We start from the raw sequence: 26,421 nt of genomic DNA on the forward strand, positions 1-26,421 counted from the left end.
TTTTTTTTTTTTCTGAACTATTCATGTATTCTTTCCCAGATGGAAAAAATATTCAACTTACTTCATCCACTGTTGTTGTTAAAAGACTCAGAAGCTTTCGGTCCATCATAAAGTACATATGGATAGTCTTCATTTCACTTCTGATAAGCTACTAAGCAACAAGGATCTGAGCAATATACATGACTCAGATCTTTACGTATGAAGCAAGTGCACTGTGGTTGCGTAAGATTAAAAGTGCTGCCCTACCTAATCGTCCCTGAAAACCTGAATTTCTAGTTTCCTTAGAGGAAATTTCTGAGTATTGTAAATAAGTAATCAGAACTGAGCTGTGTCACTGCAGAGATACATTTTAAACACATTTTTATTTCAAGTGTTGTCTAACTTAGAAACTTTATGCAGCATGCTAAGATTTTGATTCATTTCCGTATATAGACTGTAGAAAGCTTTTGTTTCTTACATTTTTGAAGTCTTATTCTGACTCACTTGTTGATGGCAGTACTTTGGGAAGTAAGATTTATATTTAACATTGAGCTTTATTCAACATGTGACTAAAATGAACAGTGAATAGTGAAGTATTCTCTTGCTGAGTACAAAATCGAGTGATGAAATGAAGTTAAGAAAACAAAAGGGGAAAGGTCTGTAAAGAGCAACACTTACAGTGGGAGTTAGTCTGTGAAACTATTTCCCTAAATAGGAGCAGGATAATCTGGAGACAAACATTTCCTGAGCAGTTTAGGCAGCAGTAGTTTATAGATCCTGAGCATTAAATGAAATCCTCAGCTTTTCATGTCTTTATTTTCTCTTCATCTTCTGTTAACTCCAAGTTTCTCCCTTCTTTTTCTTCATCTCCTTAATGGTATCTTGTGGTCCCCTCTACATTCACTTTTTAATATCTTGTTTCCCCCACTCCTACATTGTTCTATGCATTCCTTTACCAACAGTTTTAAATTCCTTTCTTTTGTATTTTGTCCCATGCATCCTTCAGTATCTGATTATGAATGGCAATGAGGAATACATGGTATTGCAGATAATCCCACGCAGGCCTGTATAAGGTAGCAAGGAAGCAGGGTTTGATGTCTAAAAGAGCTTAAACCTAAGTTTTTCAGCTTCTTCTTACTCAAAAGGCTGGAAAATTTATACTGAGGAGAGGTTGAGAACACTTTCTTTGTCCAGTCTGGAGAAGAGGAGGCTGAGAGGAGGCGTCACTGGTCTTATGCAGCTCCTTGGGGAAGAGAAGCAAGAAGCTACGAGATCTGCTCCCTCTGGGCAACCAATGACAGAACACATGGGAATGGCACAGATTGAATGAGAGGAGGCTCAGACTAAGGATTAGGAAAAAAAAACAACATTACAATGAGGGTGGTCAAACACTGCAACAGGCTTCCTAGAGAGGTGGCTGATACCCTGTGATTGTCAGTGTTCAAGAGGTATTCGGATAGTGTCCTCAATGACTTTTGTTTAGCCCTGAAGTGCTCAGATATTTGAACTGGATGTTCTTTGAAGATCCCTTCCAAGTGAACTATGCTATGCTATGCTAAGTTATGCTATGCTATTCTATATTAAAAGTATATGTTTTTTGCTCTCAAAGAAAACTGTGCTTCATACTAACCAAGCATTTTGAAATAAAATTGCACTTTATATATTGTAACCAAACAGATAACAATTGTCAAATTCTAATGAGCCTTCTTTTCAGCACAGAGAGGACGCACTGGGGGCTCCCAGAAGTAAACTTCTGTCCCAGCTTCTGCACTGAATGTTTACCCACAACAGACTGCAAACCTGGCATGGATTAAAAGCTGGCTCAGCAGTGCTCTTTGTCCTGCTCAGAAAACAGCAGTAAAGAGTCGCACACGCAAGCCTGTTCAGGTTTCCATGTGCTGAGTAAGGGCAGTGATCACAGGATGGTCATATGATGAAAGGAATTAAACAAGAACCCAGGAAGGTCATATGATGAAAGGAATTAAATAAGAACCCAGAGGATCTGTCTCTCTTTCTCTCTCTCTTTTGCTCCTTGTCTTATGTGAAACACTTCCTGAAGTTAACAAATACCTGTCCCTGACTAAACTACTACATACAGTACAATTCTGAATTCTCTGAAAGGTAAGCCCTAGGCATTTCAAATTGGATGTTCAAAATTGGTAGAAAATTTTTATGATAATGTCCTATTGCCTTAGTCCCCTTTTATAGTTTTTCTCCACTGTAAATAACAGTTTACAAACAAAAGTGCTACAAAATAAGTGAACATTTGTAAAGTATGCAAATAATATAATCATAAATGCTATAATAGAGGTTTCTAGGAAATTAGCCATTCATGTACTTTTATAACTTTTATTGAGAGCAGAGACTAAAATACACAGTAAGTTAGCTCTATCTATGCACTGACAAAACAAAATACAGGATAACTATTCAGTGACCAGCACTCATATTCAACCTATAGGAAGCAGTGGATGTAACCATGTAATTAAAAGATGATGTACTGGACCTTCCTGAAAATGGCTGACTTGATAACATGAAAACAAGATAAAAACTACCATCTTCTTACTTCAGAATTCTTGATTTTGCATCTACAACTTTCTATAAATATAGATGCTGGGGCATTTAAAATGTATAATTTAGGCCACTGAAGCTTTTCTTTAATGGTTTTAGTTATTGTATTAGCTTTCTGAATTCCACAAGAAAGTACAATGTATTTGGTTCCACTATAATATAATATAATCTATTTTTCTTTATCTTCATCCAAAACTTTTGCTCTAATTACAGCGATTCTTTATTCCTTGTCTCAGAAATCTTCTCCTCGTAGCTTAGCTATCGATCCAGTTAACATATTACAGTTAGTGTGCTGGAGAGCCAGCTAACGTATTTGTCATCATTGTTTCTTCTCTAATGGAGATTTCTGAGCAGGAATCATGGGTATGAAAACAAACCCTCCAAGTTGCTGAGATTTACTGTCATCATGAGATTTACACTAATATGAGAGTGTAAATTCCAGTTGCAAACACTTAAGAAAAACGAAAAGTGGGATGCCCTTATGCCACAAAGTGCTGATCAAGGGTAGGATTATGCTGTCAATTTTAACATATGTAGTGCTTTTGAAAAACAATTTCATGTGACTGATTTCCTGCTATTTTTTCTGTTATATCTCCACACTCTTTGAATGATCTTGCCAAGTAGTCCTTCTCTATTGATAATTTGGCTATCAGGATTTTCCTTTTTAGTTGAGCATTCATAAAATTCAGAGTATGTTATGGACCTCTGCCTTTAGCTTTATTTTACTTCCAGTAGTTGAGTGAAAAACAATCCACTTTCATCTCAGACACAGCTAGTTATTAAAACAAACACAGCCTCTACAGATACAGTGCTGTGGAGCTGATTTTGACTTTGCACCTGTGTATATTAAATGTAGGTGAAGACAGAGAATAAAGGTGGGGAACTGTACTCTGATGGCTCTACTGATAATGAGTGTCATAACTTGAACTTCCACATCATTTTCTGTGCTGGTCTTTAGTGTGGCTAGCCAAGAGCAGGGAGAGATCTGGTGAAATTTTCAAGAAGACGAAGGATGACAGTTGTTAATTCAGAAGATCTTAGTCTGGTCTCAAATGGGGATGACTCTCCTAGTCTTTAGTTATGAGCTTAGAGTTTTTGTTGGAGTGAATTTGTAAAGAAACTGCCAAAGAAAAGGGTACGCTGCCAAAAAATTTCTCCAATAAATTTTTTTTAACTTCCATCATGGTTGGGGGGAGGGATCTTTGGCTATTCACATCGTGGGTCCTCCTATGCAAAAGCAAATGGTAGAATTAGGAGAGAGGCAAGTACTAGAGTTGGAGAAAGGTGGCACTTTAGCCACTCAAAGAAGGTGGAGGCTGTAGAAATATGTGTCTTCTCAGGACATATTTATCTAGCCCTCACCAGTATCTTTGGCTAAGGCTTGGCTCACATCTTGCTTTAGAATTAGGAAAGAGACAAATCCTAGAGCATTAGTTGGAATGGGGCAAGAAAAGGGGCTTGATAAGGCTTAGCTAGTAGCGAAGGCTGCAAACAGATTTGTTTCATGTATTCATTCAAGTTATGACTGGATATTTAGTATGAAATAATGTATGGATTGCTACTTCAACATGGTCCTGAAATGCTTCGTGTCAGTGGAGATACACAGATGTCAGAAAATGTGCTGGTTAAGTAACCTGGGTAGTGGATGTTTTTCCAAGAGTTCTGTTTCAAAACCTTCATCTAAATTTGAGCTCTCAAAAACAAATAGATTTATTAAGGATAGGGTATTGTTTTGGTCTGACTTTCCCATTCCACAGAACAATATCTCATGGTGAGCAAATACTTTGATTTATTATATCCCTCGGAGAACTTTTTTCCTCTGAAATGCATGCTTTTAGATAAAGTAATATGTTAAGCCCGTTGAACCAAAAGGTCAATCAATAGAAATAGAAATAAGCCCTTACACTTTTTTAAAAGGAACTTAAACTTCCATTTATAATGAAAATAGACTTTAATTTTGAGTACATTTATTAAAAATGTGAATAGCAAATTAATTTATTTGCTTTGAGTTTAAAGGGCCATTTTTATTCTTGCAGAACTGCTTTTGGTACTGGATTTTTATTATAAACTCAGTGACTTTGGACTAAGAATATCATATTCAGATGGAAGAAATTATCCCTCTTTACTCAAAACTGTATCAATTCCAATTCTTTAAAATCAATTCTTGTTTGCTAGAAATTTCAGAAAGATTCTAATTTCTAGTTTTTAGAGCAGATAAATTTTCTTCAGGATTTGGATGGTGTACTCTATCCTCTCAGTGTTTTGATGAGAATTTAAGTCAGGATTTGAACATTTATTGATTACTTTGTTTTCTAAGGTAAATTAATGAATTAATTAAATTAATTGAATTCTGATGTTTACTAATTAAAATAGCTACTAAAACATTCTAGCGTTTTAATTAGGTTCTTTTCCTTTGCAAATATGTATCAAGTCCTATGTTATTGAAATCAACTTCAAGTCAGAAGGCAGAAATGAGGTCTAGAGTATCTGTGTTTCATTTTCTTTTCTTAATGAAGCATACCTGGCATAGGTTAGCACCATCTGTTTTACCTCTCTTTATTTCTTCTTTATTCACACAAAAACATTTATCATTTCTCATGCTTACTCAGCCAAGGTTTCACCCAATGTTCTGATTTATTTCCTTCATTTCTCTTAGTGATTGGAAGCATTACAGATATTAAGGTAATGGGTTGATGACTCCTCTTGTACTTTTCACTAGCAACTGACAAATCATGTAGCTGAGTAGGCAACTTATGTGTCATGTGATACATTGATTTATCTTAAAAGTTTGCCTAATAGGTTTATCTCTGATTAATTTAAAAGGAGTTTGCTTGTGAGAATGTGGCATAATTTTGATAACTATATATCACCATTTACTTCAAATAAGGGGCAGAGCTAATCGTAAAAAGTACTTTGTATGCTTGTTGGATGAAAGCTGAGTGCCGTCCCTGTTGAAAATGCTGACTCATTCTTATTTCAATTAAATTTACACTCAGCACCATACAGCAAGAGAGCTAACTACTTTCCTGTTGTTCACATAAAACTTTGGAAACTACAAGTGTTAGTGATAGAAAAGAAGTCTTGCAATTACTTTGAAAGGAATAGAGAGGAATAATTTTCACAGTATATAGATGTTATGATGTTTGCAGTGACTTGAGAGTTTTTTTGTTCGTTGAACAGCAGCAGAGCTGAAAAACTGCCAGTAACTCATCTGAGATATCAACACAGAAGTAGGATAGGGAAGGTCCTACCATAATCGGCCACTAGGAACCTTACTGCATCTCTGCAGCTTTGGGGAAATCTGACTTTTAAAACATCAGGATTAAGTACTTACTTGTACCTCTACATTGTTCAAATGACATCAGTTTACTTGGCATCACTTTCTGTTATGGTAGCATTGGAAATATTTCTTGGTGAATTTTTCTTGGAACAAGTTCAGTCAGTCACATTTGAATTTTCATTTTCTTGAAATCAGTAGTACTTTTCATCAGCTGTAGAATCCAGATTTTACTCAAATGCTTAAGCATTATTTTCCAACAATGAATTTCTATGTGGTTTATAGGCTTTCCTGTAATCTATTCTTCCACGCCATCGGAATTCTAATCAGCATATCACACATTATCTTCTAGTAAATACACAGCAAGCTCATAAAATCTAATTGCCTTTCTAGTATGTTTCACTGAATGTTAAAATTAATTGTTTTTATTTGTTAAGATGGTTTTTTGGACCAATCAAGCGAGCAGACGCTGAGAGACAACTGTTGTATCCTGGAAACCAGGCAGGAGCCTTCCTAATCCGAGAAAGCGAAAGTCTAAAAGGCGAATACTCACTTTCAGGTATATTTTAGCTTTTCATCTTAACCTATGTTTTAAAATTTTCTCAGCTCATTTGGACTTACGCATTTTTGCTAAACAATGTACATGGAAATGAAATAAAAATTTGTGATGATATTTATTTCCCAGGAGATATATAAAGAAAACACTGCAAGAGTCATTTGAGGTTTACTAACTTTTCTTTTATAGAGCTTCTTTATTAATAAGTTCAGAACAAAAAATAAGGTGGTTGTATTTCCAGCCTTCAGTTGCCTTGAAATAAATAATGTTTTCATAATTTATGCCAAAAATGCCTTATTGCTCTACACCATGGTGCTGACTGGCATGCAAAATAAAAATTAAACATATTATAGCAAATGTCCAGCGTTTAAGAAAATGGTTGCCTTTTATTACAAAGACAAGGAAATATATAGATTGAAATAGAGAATTTACAAAATAAATATGGTATACTCTGCTCTGGCACAGTTACTTCCACATTTTTCAGCTGGACCTCAAGGAACTTTGTTCTTGCTAAGAAGCACTGATATTAAAACTAGCATAAACAAGGAATTAGATTGCTCCCAAACTGTGACAGAACTGACTCACTGTGTGCACACCCTTTTATCTGAAGATTGTAATATAGCCACAGGCTGTTCAAAATGCTTTCCCTCTATGTGCCGACATTTTCCTGTCTTGGAAACAGTTTCAGCTTTCAGTGAACTGACTTCATCCAAGGACTGGGCTAGACCTTTAACAATATGGTTAGGAAGGGAAGGATAGCTATGCTTGTTTTATCTGTTTAATTCTGGCTCTTGACACCTTATGACACCTTAATAAATATTGGTGAAAATTCTTATGCTTGTGCATCTAGGGGATGGAAATGCATTTTTTTTTTTTTTTAATTTATTACTATTCTACAACTGTAGCCTGCTAGAAAAGGTTCAAAATCTTAATACCTTAGCCTGCCTCCCAACTACTTCTCCAAGATGACAACAGCAGTACCTTATTTACAAAAGAAGTAGCACAGAGAAAAGTCAAAGAGAATGAAAATAGATATTGTGTAGCAATTGTGATGGAATAAGACCATCCTTTAATTCTGCTGTTCATTTTTTTTCCTGGAAAGATATTATAAGGTATTTGACTTTTATATTTAATTCAATGAAGTAAGCTTTTAGCAGACTTTTTTCAGGTTTCTGTGTAAACTTCTTTGGGAACAGATTTGATGATGCCTTATAACAGCAAGATATGAAACTCAATTTGGATTTCTTCCATGCTGGTTTGTTAGATGAAAGAACAACTGAAGATCATTGTATGTGTGGAGGTGAGGCTCCAGCTACAGCAGGCAGCCCTCCTTTGAGCACACATACGGGTTGTCCTCTGAGCATGTATGCAAGTATCATCTCAGATTTATTAAATATTTGTATTCTTTTAGGAATAGAAAGAAAATAAACTCTGACACAGTCTGTAGACAGTATTAATGAATAAATTTAGCACTGCTGCTAGACCTTTTAACATCTTCCCAGGCTGGAATGTAATTTAGCCTCAACATGCTACTTCATCCTGAAGGAGTTAAATATTATTTGCTACTTACTGAACAGACTTGACCGAATGGTGCCTCATGTGTGTTGTACTATTTGTTTGCTTCCATTGTAATGCTATATATAATGGTTGAGATACTATATGTCCATAATCTCATTACTTATATCTACTTTGAAAGATCTAGTACATGATCTCCCAAAAGTAAGTGTTCAAGTGAACTGTACTGTAGGAAGAGGTAATTGGATGGAAAGTTGTTTAGATCCCCGAGATACTAAGAGATAAGCAATTTTTCTGAATCCTTCTTATTTATTCCATCAGAAGTTACCAAACCCTCATAGCTGGAGCACCAAAACACTGTTTTCAAGAGGAACATGAGGAATAGGGATTCAGGACTATTTATTTTAGGAGGTCTTTGATAGCTTGGATATCTCTGTGCTGGCTGTTATACTGACCAGGGGGAAATCACAACTTGGTATTTTGGAATATATCTCTAATATCTGTTCCCATTTTTTTCTGCACAGAAAAAAACAAAACAAAACAAACAAAAAAAACAACCCAAAAACAAAACAAAACAAAACAAGGAACAACAACAACAAAAAAAACGAACTAAACCCCAAGATCCCATCCTCTGAAGGATTGATTGAGTTTTACTCTTCCTGCTACTGCTGCTTTGATTTCACTCCAGAGAAGATGGTGATAACCTACCTTTCAGAATTAAAGTCTATCAGAAAGTGTTTTTTTTTAATCTCTGTCCAGTCTTACATTTAAATATGATAAATCTAAAACAGAAAAGAAATAGAAAAGAAAGAGAGATTCTTACTCAAGCTTCCAAAAACTGATTTCATGATATTCATGTCTGATATCACACTCATATGGGCAAAATATAAGAGATGTAATGTTAATAAGAGAAATAAATGGATATCTTTAGAAAACAAACAAACAAAACAGGAAAAAACAAAAACAAAAACACAACAAATCGATGAAGCCTGCTTTTCATTAAAAGGAATATTTTCACTCCCAGCTTGCCTTAATGGAATAACTTCTATTTTGTAAAAGATTTTAATTATAAACAACTATTTAAATTAATAACAAAATGTGATGTTCAGAAAAATTTTTCATAGCTGTGAATAGTTAAGTGGAAAGCACATCAAACTAGATCACGCACTGTGTTGCTATCATTTTAAAGTGTTTGACATTTTAAAAATAGATTTTCCCATTTTAAAAATGCACATGTTATAGACAGATTTTTATGTTGATGACTCCAGCATCTGCTGTGAAATATATTAACTTTTCAACATGTTGGTGCCATCTTATACATTGCCTCTTTTTAATTAAAAGCCATAATTTAGATGTGCTCAGCTTAATTGAGTGTCATTGCCAGTGATAGCAGGAGGCTCTCTATTTCATCTCTTACTGAATAATGTTATCTGATGGCATTAAATGACAATGCATTTTTTCTCTTCTTGCTCCTAAAAAAAAGATTTTGTGATTTCCACTAGTCCAGATTGCCTTTAGGCCTACGGAAAACAAGACAAAACAAAACCATAACCATTTAAGGAAGTAAATTGATCGGAGTGACAAAGCCATGGCTATAGCAGGGAAATGCTCTTGGAGCAGCCACTGTACCATTTCTGTGCTGGTGGGAGTGGTCCATGCAGCTATTTTGCTCCCAGCCTCACCTGGGTCACCTGGCCATGGTCCTGTTGTTAGAACTCCTCCTTCTGGGGAAGGATAGGAGAGAATTAAGGTCTGTGGTCCCTAGGTTGGTTCAGTTCCCACTCTCCCTTCCTGCTGGTTACTCTGCAGTGTGAGTACTGAGGGAGAACTGCTGGGATACTAGCAGTATGATGTCTTAGTGTCTCCATTATTTATTTGGTGAGGATATGGACTTCACTGGTGCCACCATAAAATTTACTTCTGCTGCCTTGGGCAACAAATTATTTTATTAACTTCCTTGGGGTTGCAAAATGTATTTCTCCATGGCCTAAACTGATGTAGAAGGGAAGGAGGGAGAGGAGAATGTTTTTGTTAAGCCAAAACCATGAAGAAATCTAAGGAGAGCCATAATTTCAACAGAAATGGCAAGGAATTAGATGATAAATTCACTGCAGTCTTCAAACATAGTTTCTGTCATGCTGTGTAAAGCTAAAGTCACAGTCTCATCCTGTCTGGCTTGTGTTTAAGGAAGACTGAAAGCATTAAGGGGTTATGGCTGCCTCTTCCCAGAATTCCATGTGCTTTCCATCCTGTGTGGGCTGAGAAGCTGTGCTATGCTGCAGCTCTGCCAATAAGATATGCAGGACTCACACAGCCAGCTTCAGCCCTGGGATGTCAGTGAACAATTCCCTCTCAAGCACTGCACCAGCCTTTCTCTCAGCTGCTAATCACAAGTAAAGACTGTGTCAGCCCAGAAATTTTCTCTGAATTATCCACACACATCCCTACGTCATCCAGAGGAAATAAAAAATATGAAATTAGCATACACCAGTAATGTTACAAGAATGTGAAGACAATCGAGTATTATACAGTAGGCTAACTCATTTTTTTCCTTGACAGCCTTAAGAAATTTTCTGTTTGGCTATTTCTAAATGTTATGATTATACTACTATTTCTCATTATTTCCTTGTTCAGATCACATTCCTTGGTTGAGGTAAAAAGGTTAGACCTACTGGATGGCAAACACTGTTTTATTTTGATTTGATATGAAGAGCAGACTTCGGCAAGTAATGATTTGATATCACCTTGAGGAATACAATCTGAATAGTAGCAAAATATCACTAACCATGGTATCTATAAAATCCAGTATAAACAGGTTCCTGTCCAGTAACCATTACTCACAGACTTAGAAAACATAAAGTCAGAAGTTTGCACTGGTGTGGTCTGACCTCTATATAGGCAGCCATAAAGTTTCAGGCAAGTCTCCTTTAAAAAAATAGAGCACATGTTCCAAACCAACTTTTACATTAATACTTAGATGCCTTGCAAATAAAATATAATACTTCTAATGAATAAAACAGATAGACAAACTACATACTATCACTTTATACTATTAAGACGGGATTAACACAGTCATCCTGCTGGCTTTTTTGTTCAATTAATCAAAAATAGCAATTCATTTGGGCAGTTTAATTTTACTTTAAATTTTGAAAAATTCAATGCATTTTCAACCTGTTACTGAATTTCCTTTAGCACAATTTGCAAATTTTACATTACAAAAATGTATATACATTTTATAGTTGAGCGAATAGTAATTACGTGTTAAATTAAAAAAAGAAAAGCCACCTGAAAGTTCTGATTTAATTATCTTTATTCTCAGGAGCTGTATTTAAAAATGTTCTATTTTACGGTCCTTATGCAGAATTGTAAACTGGTAATCAATCTCTCTAAAAATATTACTTGTGGCAGATAGAAAATCCCATAACATTTTTGACAGTTCCTAGATGCCCTCTGGTGGCCGGGCCTGACAACTGCAGAGTACAGTAGAAAAATTGTTCTACATGACAGTAATTATGGGAGGGGGATTTTATTATTATTATTATTTAATCAACGGAATGGTGAGAGAAATATACTTTATATCACCTTTGTTAATTAAAGGCAACCAGTAATATAAACCATCTGTTTCTATGTGCAATATGTAGCTGTGCACACTTTTACCATTGCTAATGTGATTAAAAATTAAATGCTCAAATAGCAGAAGGCCTTTCTTTCCTTTACTTTTCAGTTTTGTCTTGTGTGAGGGCCCTGAGGAGGGGAAGATAATGGTAATCTTGCACCAATGGGTGTGGAAGGAGCCACTCAATCTATGGAAAAGGAGTATGTTGGGTGATGAGAGCTAGCATGGCAAATGAAATGCCCTGCTTCCCTTTAGAGCTCTCTTCTACTCATAATAGAAAATTAACATTTTGTTTCATGAATGGAAGGGAATGACAAGCCTCTGATTCTCCTGTCTTGTTCTTACCTATTTCTGACTTTTTCCAAAAGGTGATGTTTCTCTTTTAGTCCTGCTCCAATGTTTCTCCTCTTTGCTATTCCCCACAATAAGTAGATAATTTCTGCTTTGTCTTGCTTCTTAATCTCATAACCCCTGCTCTAATTGGGCATCCTGTGTCCAGTCACAAGCTCTAACAGGTGGGAGAAAAAAAAGAGAAGAAATCCCCATCCACACTCTCAAATACTTGTTTCTCACTTAATGTCATTGCACCTTAGTAATTCCATGAGCTCAGAACATTCTTCCACCTGAAACTCCCCACATCAGGAAACCTTCTACTCACGCATGTCTCTTCTGTTTGGGATGCAAAAAATATATCCCAGTGCTTAAACATCTTTCCTGTTAAATTATGCATCATATAGTCAGAATTTCTCTTTAGCTAGGTTCATCTTAGAGCACTGTTAATATTAGAGCCAAAAGCTATGGCACTGATAGGAGTTAAACCAACTATCCTAACCAAGGCTTGAGTTGAGTGCCTTTTTCTCCATCTCTGGTCTACTGGTGCTCCTCCCTCTCACCAGTCCACCCTGCAGAAATATAGCTCTCCTTTTGATATTACCAACGTCTGCTGTGATAATCACAGAAAAGGACATTGAGCATCGGGAGATGCACCTAAATAAGATAAAGGCCTTTTTGTTTACAGAAGTGCAGGTGAGAATAAACCATATTTCAATGGTAAGGATAGCTATCAGCTACTCAAAGCAGAGCATTACTGATCTTATTTTTACGTATTCCAAGCACACAAAACTCAATAAAACCCATGGAAAATATGAGTGCTTTCTAGAAAATCATGGAGCACAGTTTGTACATTTGTTTTGCTCTAAAAATGCCTGCTGATCCAGAAGATGCTATTTGGAATGCTAATACTGATAAATGAAATATTAAAAATTGATCAAATGATTACATTGAATTAGATTCTCTTGGAAGATTTGGTATTCTAAAAGATGGAAAACATGAACTGCCTCAATAATTATGTCCTTAAATATTTTTGTGTCACATCATAGGCTGATAACAAGAATCTCCAAATCTGAATACTTAAAGACTGGAAGACTGGATATGCTAAGCTATCTAAATAGTGATCTGTGGTTTGGAAAAGAATTTGTACCATTGCCATCTTTGAAACTAAAATAATTTGTTTTAGTTTCTTCAATACAACCTCTAGAAACTAATGCCCCTTTTGCTGATTTGGTCATAAACTATATTGTACTACTGCTTTAATACCTGGAAAATTAATATATTTAAATCTTCTTAGTGTTCGATGGTGAATCAGTGAAGCACTACAGGATCAGAAGACTGGATGGAGAAGGTTTTTTCTTAAGTAAATTGAAAACTTTTAAAACTCTGAATGAGTTTGTTGACTATTACAGTAAGAACAGTAATGGCCTCTGTGTGATGCTTGGAAAGCCGTGTCCGAAGGTAAGAATGAATATGTGTGCACATATTTTCATATGCTAAGTCTTCAGTATCATTTAGAAAGTGCTAGTCCCATATCTGCTTACATAATTGGAATGGTGATAATCTTCTTATTTTCAGAAAGTTTAGATAGTACTACACTTTCATTCTTGAAGCTGAAGTGTTAATTTTGAACAGGTTAGAGGAGAAAATATGCCAAATCACAATTTATTAATAATTAATAATATATAATATATATTATATTATATATAATATAATAATATATTTATAATTATTAATTATTAATTTATTAATTTTTTAATAGATGATAAAATCTTCAGATTCATAACTCCAGCTGTCTATAAGCAATTAAGAAGGCAAAGCCACAAGATTCAGGCAAGCAAGACATGATTGTTCAAAAAGCTTGTTAGGGGATGACTTCTAATTTTTACTTTCAATGTCAGGGTATTTTCTTTAGAGTATTCCTAATTTCTGGCTATAAACACCAAATTTATTTTATGTTCTCAACTTACTTCATATGTGCTGTCAGGAAACACTCATGTCTGTTTCTACTTAACAGTGTAAAAAAAATGATACATTCTGTTGAAAAAAAAAAAGTGTGTGGGGGAAATCTAAATATATTATTTATTTTCTTTTACCAGGTACAAATTCCTACTACTTTTGATTTGTCATATAAAACTGTTGATCAGTGGGAGATAGACAGAAAATCTCTGAAATTCTTGAAAAAGTTAGGATCCGGTCAGTTTGGTGAGGTATGGGAAGGACTGTGGAATAATACCACCCCAGTGGCAATCAAAACATTAAAACCAGGTATGTGAATTGCTCTTAAATGTTAATAATGTGTAATGTTGCCAAACTTGCTTCTTTATTTTTTCACTGCTACTAAAAATAGATCCTATCCCTATGTGTGGCTGTTTTAAAATAATTGTATTTAAACATATAGGCTAATGAATCTCAGTATCCAGACCGTGTTCGGTATTTGGATGTCAGGGGAAGTTCTTTACAGAGAGAGCAGTGAGGTGCTGGAACAGGCTGCCCAGAGAGGTTGTGGATGCCCCATCCCTGGAGATGCTCAAGACCAGTTTGGATGGGGCCTTGGGCGACTTGGTCTAGTATCAGATCTGGAGGTTTCTGGCCCTGCTTGTGGCAGGGGGGTTGGAACTTGACGATCCTTGGGGTTCCTTCCAATGAAAACTATTTTATGATTCAATGCATTAGAATGACAACTTAATATAGTTTTCTGTTTCTGTGTGAGCTAGAATAATTCTTACATTACACAAAAATTCTTATAGTACACAAAAAAAGCAACCCAGCGAGACAGTTTACCTTTGTTGGTATGCTACCATATTGCTGGTATAGAATTAAGTGACCAAGTATGATTTGTAGGTGAAGTAATCCATTTACTTCTGGTTTGTCATCAGTAGAATTTTTCCTAGTAAGTAGGTGCTATATTATAAAGCTTCCTTGGTGATATGGAATACTCACTGTGTTAAGCTCATCGTATTTAAGAAATACTTCAATTTTAATAATGATTAAATAGATTTTATCATGTTTGACATGGTTAATATCCAATATTTGAATATAAAGCAAAATAGATTGGGACCTTTGATTCAGAAGAACGACTAGATATTTTTGAGTCCTACTTGACTAGAATGATTTCCTGAAAAGGGAGAATGTAAAAGTGCATTTTAGGACTGTCTTCTATTGCAATAATGTTGATTACTTTTGGACTTGAATATTGAAAGCATTTAAGAACCTTTTATTTTCTGTTAAAGCAGAAAAAATGTTCAGAATTAATTCCTTCTATAATTAGTGTAAAAAAAACAGCATACATTTTCAGTGAGCTGATAATCTCCATACTGATCTAGTAAACACAGAAATTGTCTTGAAATCTCTGTCCATTTTCCTGTTCTAAGATATTTGCAGTGATAAGCCATTTTGTGGCAGGGATCCATCCACAAGAAGTCTGAACCGAGACTCTTTCTCCTTGGATCGACAAGCAGAATTCTGCAAGTAGCTCAGATATTTTATGTGTCCCATTTTTTAAGATCGTCTTCACTGGGCTTTTTCTATGTGCTAACCAATTTTTTTTTTAAGGTATGATGCCAAAAGAGAGAAGAAGTCCAGCTATGTAAAGACAGGAATTTGGTTCACATTTCTTACATGCTAGCCATCCATTTAACAGCCCAGTATAATTTTTGCTTTTCTTCTCCAAACTAATCTCTTCGTTTTAGTTTACTTTCTTATAGAGATTTAATGAAACATATGGGGAAGTATGTTTTATAGCAAAAGATGGAATGGTTCTTTCTAAAGCATGAAATCTTGTAAATAATATTTAAGAAAGGAAATTAACTAAACTGGAATGAGGAACAAGGCTAATCTTAAGTTTTCTTCTACAGATTTTCTTCCATCTTCAAGAAAATATGAAGCAATTAGCGTTCCAGGAAAAGATTTGTTTCTCATCAAACAAAATAAGATTTTGCACAAATTGCAGTTCATACATTTCTACTTATTTTCTCTATGGAGAAAGTGCAGCTGACATTTATCTGGTATTGCATATGCGAAATGCAACACTAAACTAATCATTTCATCTCCACTTAATAACTCATTTCAAAACTCTATTTCATCTTCTCCTTCTGTATAATGGGAACAGTGCATATTTTCAGTTCTCTGTGATACAAACTCCTGTTTTAAAAATGGATTTGATCAGAACTGACAAGAATATCCAGAAATGTATGAAACTTGAGTGGGACAGTAATACCAAGCTACAGCTGCAATTGTATTATTTTTTTCTCTTTTTTTTTTTTTTGCCATTTTATATTATTAAGTTGAAGACTGCTTTTAATACTCAACCTGAAGAAAAAGAAAAGAATTAGAGATATCAAACTTTATAACTGAAGCAGAGTTTAATATGTTTAAAGCCAAACAGAACTTTGGAGATCTATTTCTTTGTTAATCAATTCATTACCTGTTCCATGTCTTACTGATAAAGATACAGAGAAAACATACAGATACAGAGTTTTCTAGAAAAACTCAAACTCACCAAAGATTGTAAGATAATAAAAATGATATATTTGTTAGCAAAAAATTAAGATTTTACATCAGAATAAGTATTATTAACTTGCTTACTCACAGTCTAGTACATTACAAATGAAGAAGCTCCTTCAATAGTGATACTCTTTGTATTATGTTAGTTTAGCTGGGTAAAATGACTTGATTAATCAGAGAGCATGCTGCACAGGAAAGCATTAAGGCAGATTTTGAAGATCTCCAGAGAAGGAGACTCCACATGCACTGTGGGCATCAGAAGATTTTTCTATTGCTCTGTCAGCATCAGAAGATTTTTCTCATATCCAGATGGAACTCTTTGTATTCCAGTTTGTGCACATTGTACTGTGTTGCTAGGCACCACTGAAGAGTCTGGCACCATTCTGTTGACACCCTCCCTTATACATTGGTAAGATCCCCTCCCAGTCTTCTCCAGGTCAAACAGTCCCAGTTCTCCCAGCCTTTCCTCATAAGAGGGATACTCCAGTTCTCCAACCATTTTCATGGGTCTTCACTGGACTTTCTCCAGCATGTTCGTGTCTCCAACACTGGGGAACCCAGAAATGGACAGAACACTGCAGGTAGTGTCTCACCAGGGCTGAGTAGAGGGAGAAGATCACCTTCCTTGACCTGTTGGTGACAGTATTCCTAATGCAGCCTAGGATGCCTTTGGTCTTCTTGGCAATATGGACATATTGCTGGCTCATGGAAAGTGATACTCCTTCAGAGGAGAATTCCATGAGTATACTTTCAGATATCTACAAACACTCTTAGCAGTATAGTAACATAGAATGAAAGGCAGTATAAGCTGCAAATTCTGCAGGTGCATGACTGAGGATTTAGTTATATCAAGCTGCAGCGAAAAAAATATATAAATCAGCAGTATACGTTTTTTTCTGTGTCCACTGCACTATGGAGAACTACTTTTTCACAATGAGTGAAGAACTACATTTTGTAAGCCAATGGCATTCTCTTTCATGCTTCCAGAAGCAATTTGCTCAAGTGTTTCAGCAGCACTCTGAACACACACAGTTCAGCTGGGCTAAGCTGGAAACAATAGTTTTTGTAGGCTGCAATGACTAAAATTTATGGTTTCTAATCTAGAAGGAACAGAATTACAGATCTTTGATACTGTGGCTTTAAGAAAAAGTAGTAGTAATGTCATGCCAGCACTCAGTTGTCTGGCATTTGGTTCATTCTGCTTTGGCTGTATCTGTGACAAAAAAAAAGAAGAGGTGGATTTATGAATGAAAAAAAAATCAAAGAGAAAACAAGAATTCTTTAAGGAACGTAATCTCAGATGTCTGAATTGCTAACCCACAATCAAAGATGTATAGAGATCAGAGATAAGAAAATGGTCTGAAAGACAGCAATTACTTTTTGTGTTCTTGGCTCTGCACAACACTTGTCTTGCTATAGGCCCCTGATACATCACCTCACATTTTTGTTTTTATTTCCTCACTGAGACATTGTTTTTTTCTACTTAAGTGGAAAATGTTGCAGCAGGGATTTGCACTTTGTCCTAAGCTGAGCATGATGGATTCTCTAGAAGTTATTGCCTGGGCTTAGCTTGCTTCTCCAACTGTCAGTACATAAAGCAGGCATCTATCATCACCAGTTAATCATATCTGAGAAAGTTCCTTATGCCAGCTCAAGCTGACAGATGCATTTGTCATTATCATATTGTAAACCATCTCCCAAGTTTCTATCTTTACATGGAAGCTTCCCAAGCAGAGTTTGTTTAGGAAGCATTCTCAAAATAGTCATTGGGTTGGTAGTCTTATGAGAGGCTTTAATAATATTCTCTAGTTCTTTAGCATATAATGTATTTAATGCATATACAGTGGAAAAATTTTTACATTCAGGAAATTTTCTGTTTCCCTGAACAAAGATATTATTTTTTCTATTCACTTCAGTACATATCCTTACATTACATTATAAGTTCACTTGTGTACAGTTGGAACACTGACTGAGGGTTGCTGGATACCTGTCTCCTCCTACTGTGCAAACGTTACACTCAGTCTCTTTTGTTAATAAGAACTTGTAGTTTAAAATGTTATTTATTATATATAAACTTATTCAGAAGATCACAATAGTGCTCAATATAATCTCTACAAAGTTCATTGTTTATAAACGTGCAGAAGATAACATTGCTCTGAAGTACAAGGTTACTTTGAAGTCACTTTTGAAGGTTTATCAGAAGTTACAAATTCTGTCCAGAAGGGCTTATCAAATATTTAAGGACCACTTACATTTAGGCGAGTGGAAACTAGATAGAAATAATGGACCTTTAAGTCATTTTCAAGTAATCAGTGTCTATCTTATAATGTGAAGCTTCCTCAACTCTAGAACAAGTTATTAGTACTGATACACCTGCTTTAAGTAGGCTTAAATTAGAGATTTCTGGCAAAACAAACAAACAAACAAAAAACACATCAGAGAGGAGTACATCAAATAAACACATGCTAGCATTCGGTTTTTAGGACTTCAGTGTTTACCAAGGTGTTACTCATTCAAAAAAAGAATTGTCTAATGTCTATTTTCTTCAAGTAGTGATCAACCTACTCTCAAATTGGCGTCTTAAGAAAAGACACATTAACTAGCTGCTTTTTGATCAAGTGGTTTCTACCTACAGTACTTTGCTGTTCACTTTCTGTTTGCCAATTACAGGTGAAAATGGCTACTTCTTCAGAAACACTAACCCAACAACAAACCTTAAAAAAAAGTAATTTGAAACTCCATTTGGCTTTTCTATTTTACACATTTCATTTACACAAGCATCCTCAAAAAAATGTAGTTTTCTTGTTGCTATTGTGACAGGTTTCAATTCTTTTTCCTTTTTGTAGCTGGCACTCAAAATATTCATTGACATATGCTAAATATATTAGCTAAGAAATAACAAATACAGTCTTTAGAATATGCAGGAAATACTGATCTGATCACTTGTATATCATCATTACTATTATTATTATGAATATTAACAAGCAGGGTAAAAAGATTTAATGTTATTCAGCTAGCAGAATACTTCCCTTTTGATCACTTTATTGGAGGTTGACATATATGAAAAACATATTGCTTGGTTTGAATTCATAGGAAGAAGGTTATAGTATGCTTAAACTGGGAGATAACCTGTAGATAAAATTTGACATTAGAAACAAATCAGACTATCATTTTTTATGATGTGAAGAATCTCTTATAATGATCCACGAAGGGCAAGTTGTTTCATAGACTCCAAGTTAGCCTTACTTTATTCTTTTTAGGATGAACACGGTAAATTTTAGCTTTGATGCTAAGTCACTATTCAGGTTTATACATGCACCTAAACAGCCAGAGTACCTCACACTTTTGTCAGAAATAGAAACAACAACACTGTATACTTCTCTTGAAAAATAAGCAGGAATATACTTTTGTTTTATATTATATATACAGATATAATAGAGTGATTTAAAAGTAACCTAACAAGATTCAAGATGACTGGATACACTTGATTATTTAATGTATAGAGTGTAAAGTTAAACACACAAACAGGAGGCCCTCCCTCTGAGTCACAAGGTTCAGAATGGACCCCTTGCTTTTAGAACTCCTTGAAAAGTAGCTATAAGGACCCTAGATGTAGCTAGATCTTATCCTAGGCCTAGACCTGATCAACAGTAGTTTTTAAAGAATTATCTGTGCATAATCTAAGATATGATCCTATCAAACTTAATAAAACCTAAAACACACTATTAGTCATTTACTTAGGAACTATATCATCAAGGCATCTTGATATCAGGACATAAAAGATCTCTATGGAGGTATAACCCTGCAATAGATTACTACTCAAGAGAAAGACTGTTACACAGCCTATTGCTATTTTCCCTGATTATAGGGTAAGATGATTGACTCATAGGTACAGGTTGCTTTTTAGGTGCTAGCTCATTTATTTCTCAGCTGGTGAATTAGGTGTCTGCTATCAGTTTATTCAGCTCTCTTTCACTTGAGACAGATTTGTGGTTATTGTCAGTACTGTTGCTTATTGTTTTCCTGTGCTAGTACAGACTTGAAGGAAGCTGAGGGAAGAAGAGGGGTATGGCAGGAGAAACACACTGTAACAACCACACAGCTTCTCTTTTGACTTTAGGTTGGTTTCCATGATGAACTCATAGTTTGAAAAGGGGAAGCACATGCATCACAGCATTAAAAGAAATGTCAAAGTAAGCCCAAGCCCTATAAAAAGAACTCTACATAGTTGGTTTTTCTTTGTTTGTTATTTGTTTGTTTTTATTGACTGGAGATCTAGGATCTATGGTAGATTCAAATAAAGATTGTGCTGCTCTAAATAAAAAGGAGACATAGGGTAGCATTACAGATATTAATTTTTTCCACCTGGCTCTCAACATCTCTTCTTTGTAGAGAACATCCATCAGTAATCTACTTTTCATCCAGTTTCCCATTTTCTTCTGATAGTGACAAAAAGAAATGTGTATAGCCTATACCAGTTAAAGAGATATATTATTGGCTGCCATCCACTTATTGATGACATGGAAATCCATTGCCTTTCACCATCTCCTTCTAATGATATCCTGTAAAATATTGTCAAATTGGAGTCTGTGAGATTGCCTAGCGAAGTATGAGAATGCCAGGAAAGAGAAGCACTTATCCCTTGCAACAGTTTTTGCTCTCACAGGTTGCAGTGTCAAGTGGCTTTTTTTTTTTCTTTTTTTCCTTCACGTCTGTCAGCAGAATTTTTCAGTCAGTCATTTCTGTTGCATTGATGCAAGGATGTGAAACCACACATCACTGTTATGTTTTGGGAAATAGGTTGAAGAACTGCTCAGGTGGCAGAATTCAAGGTATGTATTGGGTGAAGTGACCCAGACTGATTTACCAGTTCATTCTGTAGAACAGATTTTCTGGTGGAGTTTTATTGCTGAGCCATTTAGCTTCCTCACAGCATTTCACTCCATTTAAACATCCATGTTTGAAGCAGAGCCAAGCTCCCAAATGAACCTTGTCAGTTACCTAATGTTAATGTTAAAGAAAATGAAATAAAGATTCTTGCTTTTGCATGCCTGGTTTGTTAAATGACTCAGTCTGCTTACACTAAAAAAAACCTGTTTTAAAACATCATGTAGAACAGACTAAGCTTGGATTGTTTTTGTTTGTTTGTTTGTTTGTTTGTATGTTTCGTTTTTGTTTTCAAATCCTTCCCTGTAGTCTTAATGAGTATATTTTGATTTAGTAAGAAGAAAACATTTGAGTTGCTGAATAATTTCACATTTGTTTTTACAAGTATGATGAAGAAGGTGTTATTTACTATCTTTCTCAAACCTCTGAGAGTGTCTAATCACTATTGGATAATCCATAAACATAACATTTTTTCTTCATTTATGCATATCTTTTCATAATCAATCCTCCACTCAGGATGTATGAAATTTAAGCCTAGCTTTGCCACTTACGTTCATTTCCTGTGCCATTTCTATATTGTTTCTTTGACTTAGTTATAAATTGATCCACTGCGTATGTGAATAGAACTACAGGTAGTATGACCTTATGTAATACTTAAAAATTTGGGATCATCAGCAATTAAGATAACTAGGCATTAAAGAGAGTATAAAATTAATTTTACATATTCACAAGGAAAATACACATATTTAATTATGTATTTCTATATTGGTAAACATTATAAGTAGCTATTTGCATTTATGTATATAAATTGCATGGATCTGTTCCTTATATACTAAAGTGTTTTCAATGCTTTCATTGTTTAGTTGTTGTAGCTGATAAAAATAGTGCAGCAGATTCTTACTGCAGCACTATTTTTTCCATCAGAAATTCCGTGTTCATTACTATTACCCCAGTTTCTGGGCATTTTATTTACTAGATGTAACATAATTATTTGTTTAAATTGTATCATTTAACATTCTACCCTCACCTTTTTCCACCTTGGGGAGGCCTGGGGGAGGTTAATCTTAGCGTTTCTATTCCTGGGGGCCAGAACACATATGTTCTCTGTCCCTGTGCAACTGGCATATTTCACTCATTAACAGTTTATTTCAGCTGTGCTGTCTGTTTTCTCTGGGAACTGTGAAGACTTGAGATGCTAATGTACTTTGAAAGACAGAAAACATTTCCGGTTATTCCCTTAAGATTGCCAGACTGGTATGAATGTCCTTATAACCTTAGCTTACGTTTTGTTGTTTCAGGTTCAATGGATCCAAAGGACTTTCTGAGGGAAGCACAAATAATGAAGAACTTGAGGCATCCAAAGCTTATACAACTTTATGCTGTTTGCACTTTGGAGGATCCAATTTATATTGTTACAGAGCTGATGAAATATGGAAGTCTTATAGAATACCTTCAAAGTAAGCATATGTCTATAAACTCATTTCAAGATGTGTCACAGCTTTCAGTTTGGAAAATATGCTTATATGAAAGACAGAAGTACAACACTTGATTTAATATGAAAAACTGCACTATTAGCTATATTTGGGGATGAGAGAAGAGGAAGAGGTTTATGAATTTTTGACAAAGTATTTGATAAGTAGAAGAGAATGACATTCAAAGTTTGATTTTTACCATCTGAGACAAATTTTTTCATCAGTTCTACAAGTAGATGGGAACATGCATAAGCAGAATAAAAAAATAGGCATGGCGAAAGCAATCATACTTGACACAAAATGGAGGCATTTTTACAAACTGTACTTAGCATCTTTGAAATCTATTATCAAGCAGAGATAGTCTTTCCTTGTGAGTTTGTTCCTTAATTATGTTATCAAGTCTTATATCAAAAGCACTTAAATGTGCTCTTCTGAAGGCAAATAATAATTAAAAATGAAGTTCCACAGCCTGGAACAAACTAACATATTGATTGCTCTTTAAGTTCACCCCAGCTACTGAGAAATGCCTAATTCCAGTACTGTTCTTCATTTTAATTTACCAGATGACTGAATGTTAAATGTCTCTAAGGCTGTGATGATCTCTTGAAAACAGATCTTCAAGATCTTGGTAAATTTCTTAGTCTTTAGCCCATAGGGCAAAGACCTGGGAACTACTGTAGACACTATTTGGGGTAACACACTCCTTCCCCCATCCTCTATGTGGAACAGTTTCTTAAGTAAGCCTCAGTCCACAGACAATTACAGCTAAAGAAATCTCTAGTAGAGGGACAGCCTCTTTAGGAATTAAGCAGAGAGGGACTGCAAGGAACTTGGGTCAGATTATCTGAAGGTTTGGGTACAATAGTAAATACTAATAGTCAGAGGCTGTGAGGAACAAATTTCCATTCGTATCATATTTGGTGCCTTTATGTGCAGATTGCTGCTTATCTGACCAAAAGAGCCTGGCACATCAGAAAGTGATTGCTGTACGTGAAAACACTTATTGCATGGGTGAAATAACTCTGAGAAAGCCAGGATAAATCACAGCTAACACAGAAAATTGGTTTCTCTTACAGGGAGCACAGTATCTTTAGGATACATTAGCTCTGCAACCTATGTGTAAATTAGTTGCCAGCGTATAAATAGCAGCTGCCTTGTTGTAGACAGTGAATGTATAAAGCCTGATTTGTGCGCTAATTCCTGCAATCTTGCACCAGAGACTATTGAAAATCAGTTGGTCTCCAGGCAGCTGTTAAGATAACTGTAAAAATGGCCAATACAAACCTGGTGGTTTTTCTCCATTTCTGATGGCCTATGCACTAGGAGATAAAATGGAACTAAGAGACACAAGCAGAAATTCACATACTTTACTAGGTATTGGTCAGAGAACCAATTGCCATCAATGAGAGAAATAAGAAAGCAGATTTAAAGCTTGAGTAAAGCCTCTGTGTCTGGAAGTGATCCACATTGGTTGGAGGTCAACAATGTTTATTGCTCCTGATAAGCATTTTGAGACTCAGCCACTTCAAAAATCAGGAAAATTTTCCAAAAGGCTGCTGCTGTTTCTATGTACTCCATGGGTAAAAATAGTCAAAGAGAGGGAAATCCTGGAGATAATTTTTTGGTTAAATTTCAGGTGCTAGGTATGTTTTTCCACTTTTGAAATACCTTGCTATTACATGCACGGTGGCTACCACATTCCACACTAATGACTACAACTTAATAATGATAAGCATGTGAACTCCTCACACACTCTGCCACCACCAATATGAGAAAAATGCAACTGAAAACTTTTCATGATTGAATGTGAATATAATTGTCATAAATATATGAAAGTGTTTATCAATTCTGATAGACCTGTGTTTTTTTCTGGCAAAGACTGTGTCTTGAAATTTGATGAATTATTACCAACGAAATACTCTCAACTGGGCAAATAGTTATGTATTTATATGTCTATTGCCAAGATGCTGTAAAAAGAATATTTATCTGTCTTTCCAAAATGAGGTACTGTGATTTTTTTTAGAATGTGGTGCAGAACCTGAGCTGTCTTTGATATTTTCTCTGTTAAAATTTTCATATTTGAGGGATAGCTGTGTCAAAAATATTAGTAGGAAAGGACATAGAAATGCTATGTTTTCTTTATAGGATAAGGAGTAAGCCATGAGAAAGTTTTATAAATTCACAAGTAGCGCTTGGTTTTGGATGTGGGTTTCTTTTTGTTCTTATAGTTTTTTTCTTCTTTAAAACACTTAAAAAAAACCCTAAAGCACATGTATACTGAGATGAATGCAGCTGCACACTTTTCCAACCTGCTCTGAATCTCACAGATGGAAACTGGCTCTAGTCTGGAAACTTCTGTAGCAATACTCCTGTAGTGAGGGCAACAGGGCACCTGTGATCTCTTTCACTCCATTGGCACATACACTAAAGGCTACTCCAGGCACCCACCTAGTCTGTGTTCCCAAAAAGAACCCAAAAGAAGGAGAAGTCTTGCAGTAGTAATTCCACATACAAAATTGAATCTTGTCTCTGTTCTTTAACATGGTGCACATGTATGTCCTAGAGGGAAAAAAAAACAAAACAACAACAACAAAAAAAACCACAAAGAGAATTTAGCAGCTCTTACTCCTGTTCTGCACTGAAGCAGCTCATTAAACATGAGAAGTTGTTCTTTCTGCCATGACTATTCTCTCTGTATTGGAGAAAACTTGTGTCAGGCCAGCCTGGAGCATCAGCAGAGCAAGAACGAACCTGTGTTCAAATCTGTCTGTGTCTTAGTCTGCTTTTACCAGGAGGTAGTTTGCAGTCTGAGCAGATGAAAGAACAGCATGAAAAGGAACGTGGAAAGAGGGTTTTAAAATCAACTTGTATAAGCTAGTTTCCAAAACCCATGTACCCATGCAGGTACTGGTACATCTTTAGTTATTTTCTGATTGAATACAACTTAAGATTCATTTGTGAATTTATCTGTGTCCAGTGAGATAAAAACAACTGATGTCTGTCAGTTCTTGGAACTGCAAAACTTCAGAGTGCTTTATTATTCTATGTCCTGATGATATATTTTCTTGATGGTTAAGCCATAGATTTTTACAGAGCCTGATTTTTCTCTCTCTCTTCTAAAGGTTAAGGCAGCATACATGTGAGAGAGGAAAAGAATATCTGAGTCAATAGTAAAAGTAAATAATCTCAGTGGTAGATTGTAATGACAATGAGCTTAAACTCAAAAAGGAAGGAGAACAATACACACAGAGAGCAAATAAAATCATTCAAAATTCATTCATTTTACCTATTTATCTCAGAACATTCAGGTGAGCAGGAAATTCAAGACCTGGAGATCATGAAATAGATTAGTAAACAATGGTATTTCACACTCTTCATAAGGAGTAACTGCAAGGTTAGGTCAGATAAAATGCCCTACTGGAGGAAGCTATGCAAAACAAAGACACTTTTACTGTGAATCAATTTAAAATATCAGCTATAAATGTTTTATTTCTTTAACACTGAGGCAGTAAGGAAAAGTCATCCTCAACGAAAAAAATGAGAATTGCGAAGATATGTAGCAGCAAATGCTTAGCTTTTTGTTGTCGCTGTTCAAATTCTGAAAGAGAAAGTTGAAGCTATTTTGGGTACTGCTGCAGAAGTAGGCACTCATGTTTCAGTGCTGCAGAGTTTGGGTTTGGGTGTCAGTGATGCCTCAAGAAAACACTGATTTAGC

The 26,421-nt window shown here is 35.4% G+C and overlaps 1 protein-coding gene across 1 annotated transcript in view; it reads left to right on the top strand.

Moving 5' to 3' along the window:
- LOC100540680 (tyrosine-protein kinase FRK) overlaps positions 1–26,421 on the top strand; it is a 112,134-nt gene that overhangs the window by 79,896 nt on the left and 5,817 nt on the right. Inside the window, exons 3-6 of the mRNA XM_031552232.1 lie at positions 6,218–6,383; positions 13,139–13,302; positions 13,941–14,109; positions 22,533–22,691. Coding sequence (XP_031408092.1) covers positions 6,218–6,383; positions 13,139–13,302; positions 13,941–14,109; positions 22,533–22,691 — 658 coding nt within the window. The remainder of the gene's footprint in view (positions 1–6,217; positions 6,384–13,138; positions 13,303–13,940; positions 14,110–22,532; positions 22,692–26,421) is intronic.

This window comes from Meleagris gallopavo, chromosome 2, assembly GCF_000146605.3.
Source record: "Meleagris gallopavo isolate NT-WF06-2002-E0010 breed Aviagen turkey brand Nicholas breeding stock chromosome 2, Turkey_5.1, whole genome shotgun sequence".
NCBI lineage: Eukaryota > Metazoa > Chordata > Aves > Galliformes > Phasianidae > Meleagris > Meleagris gallopavo.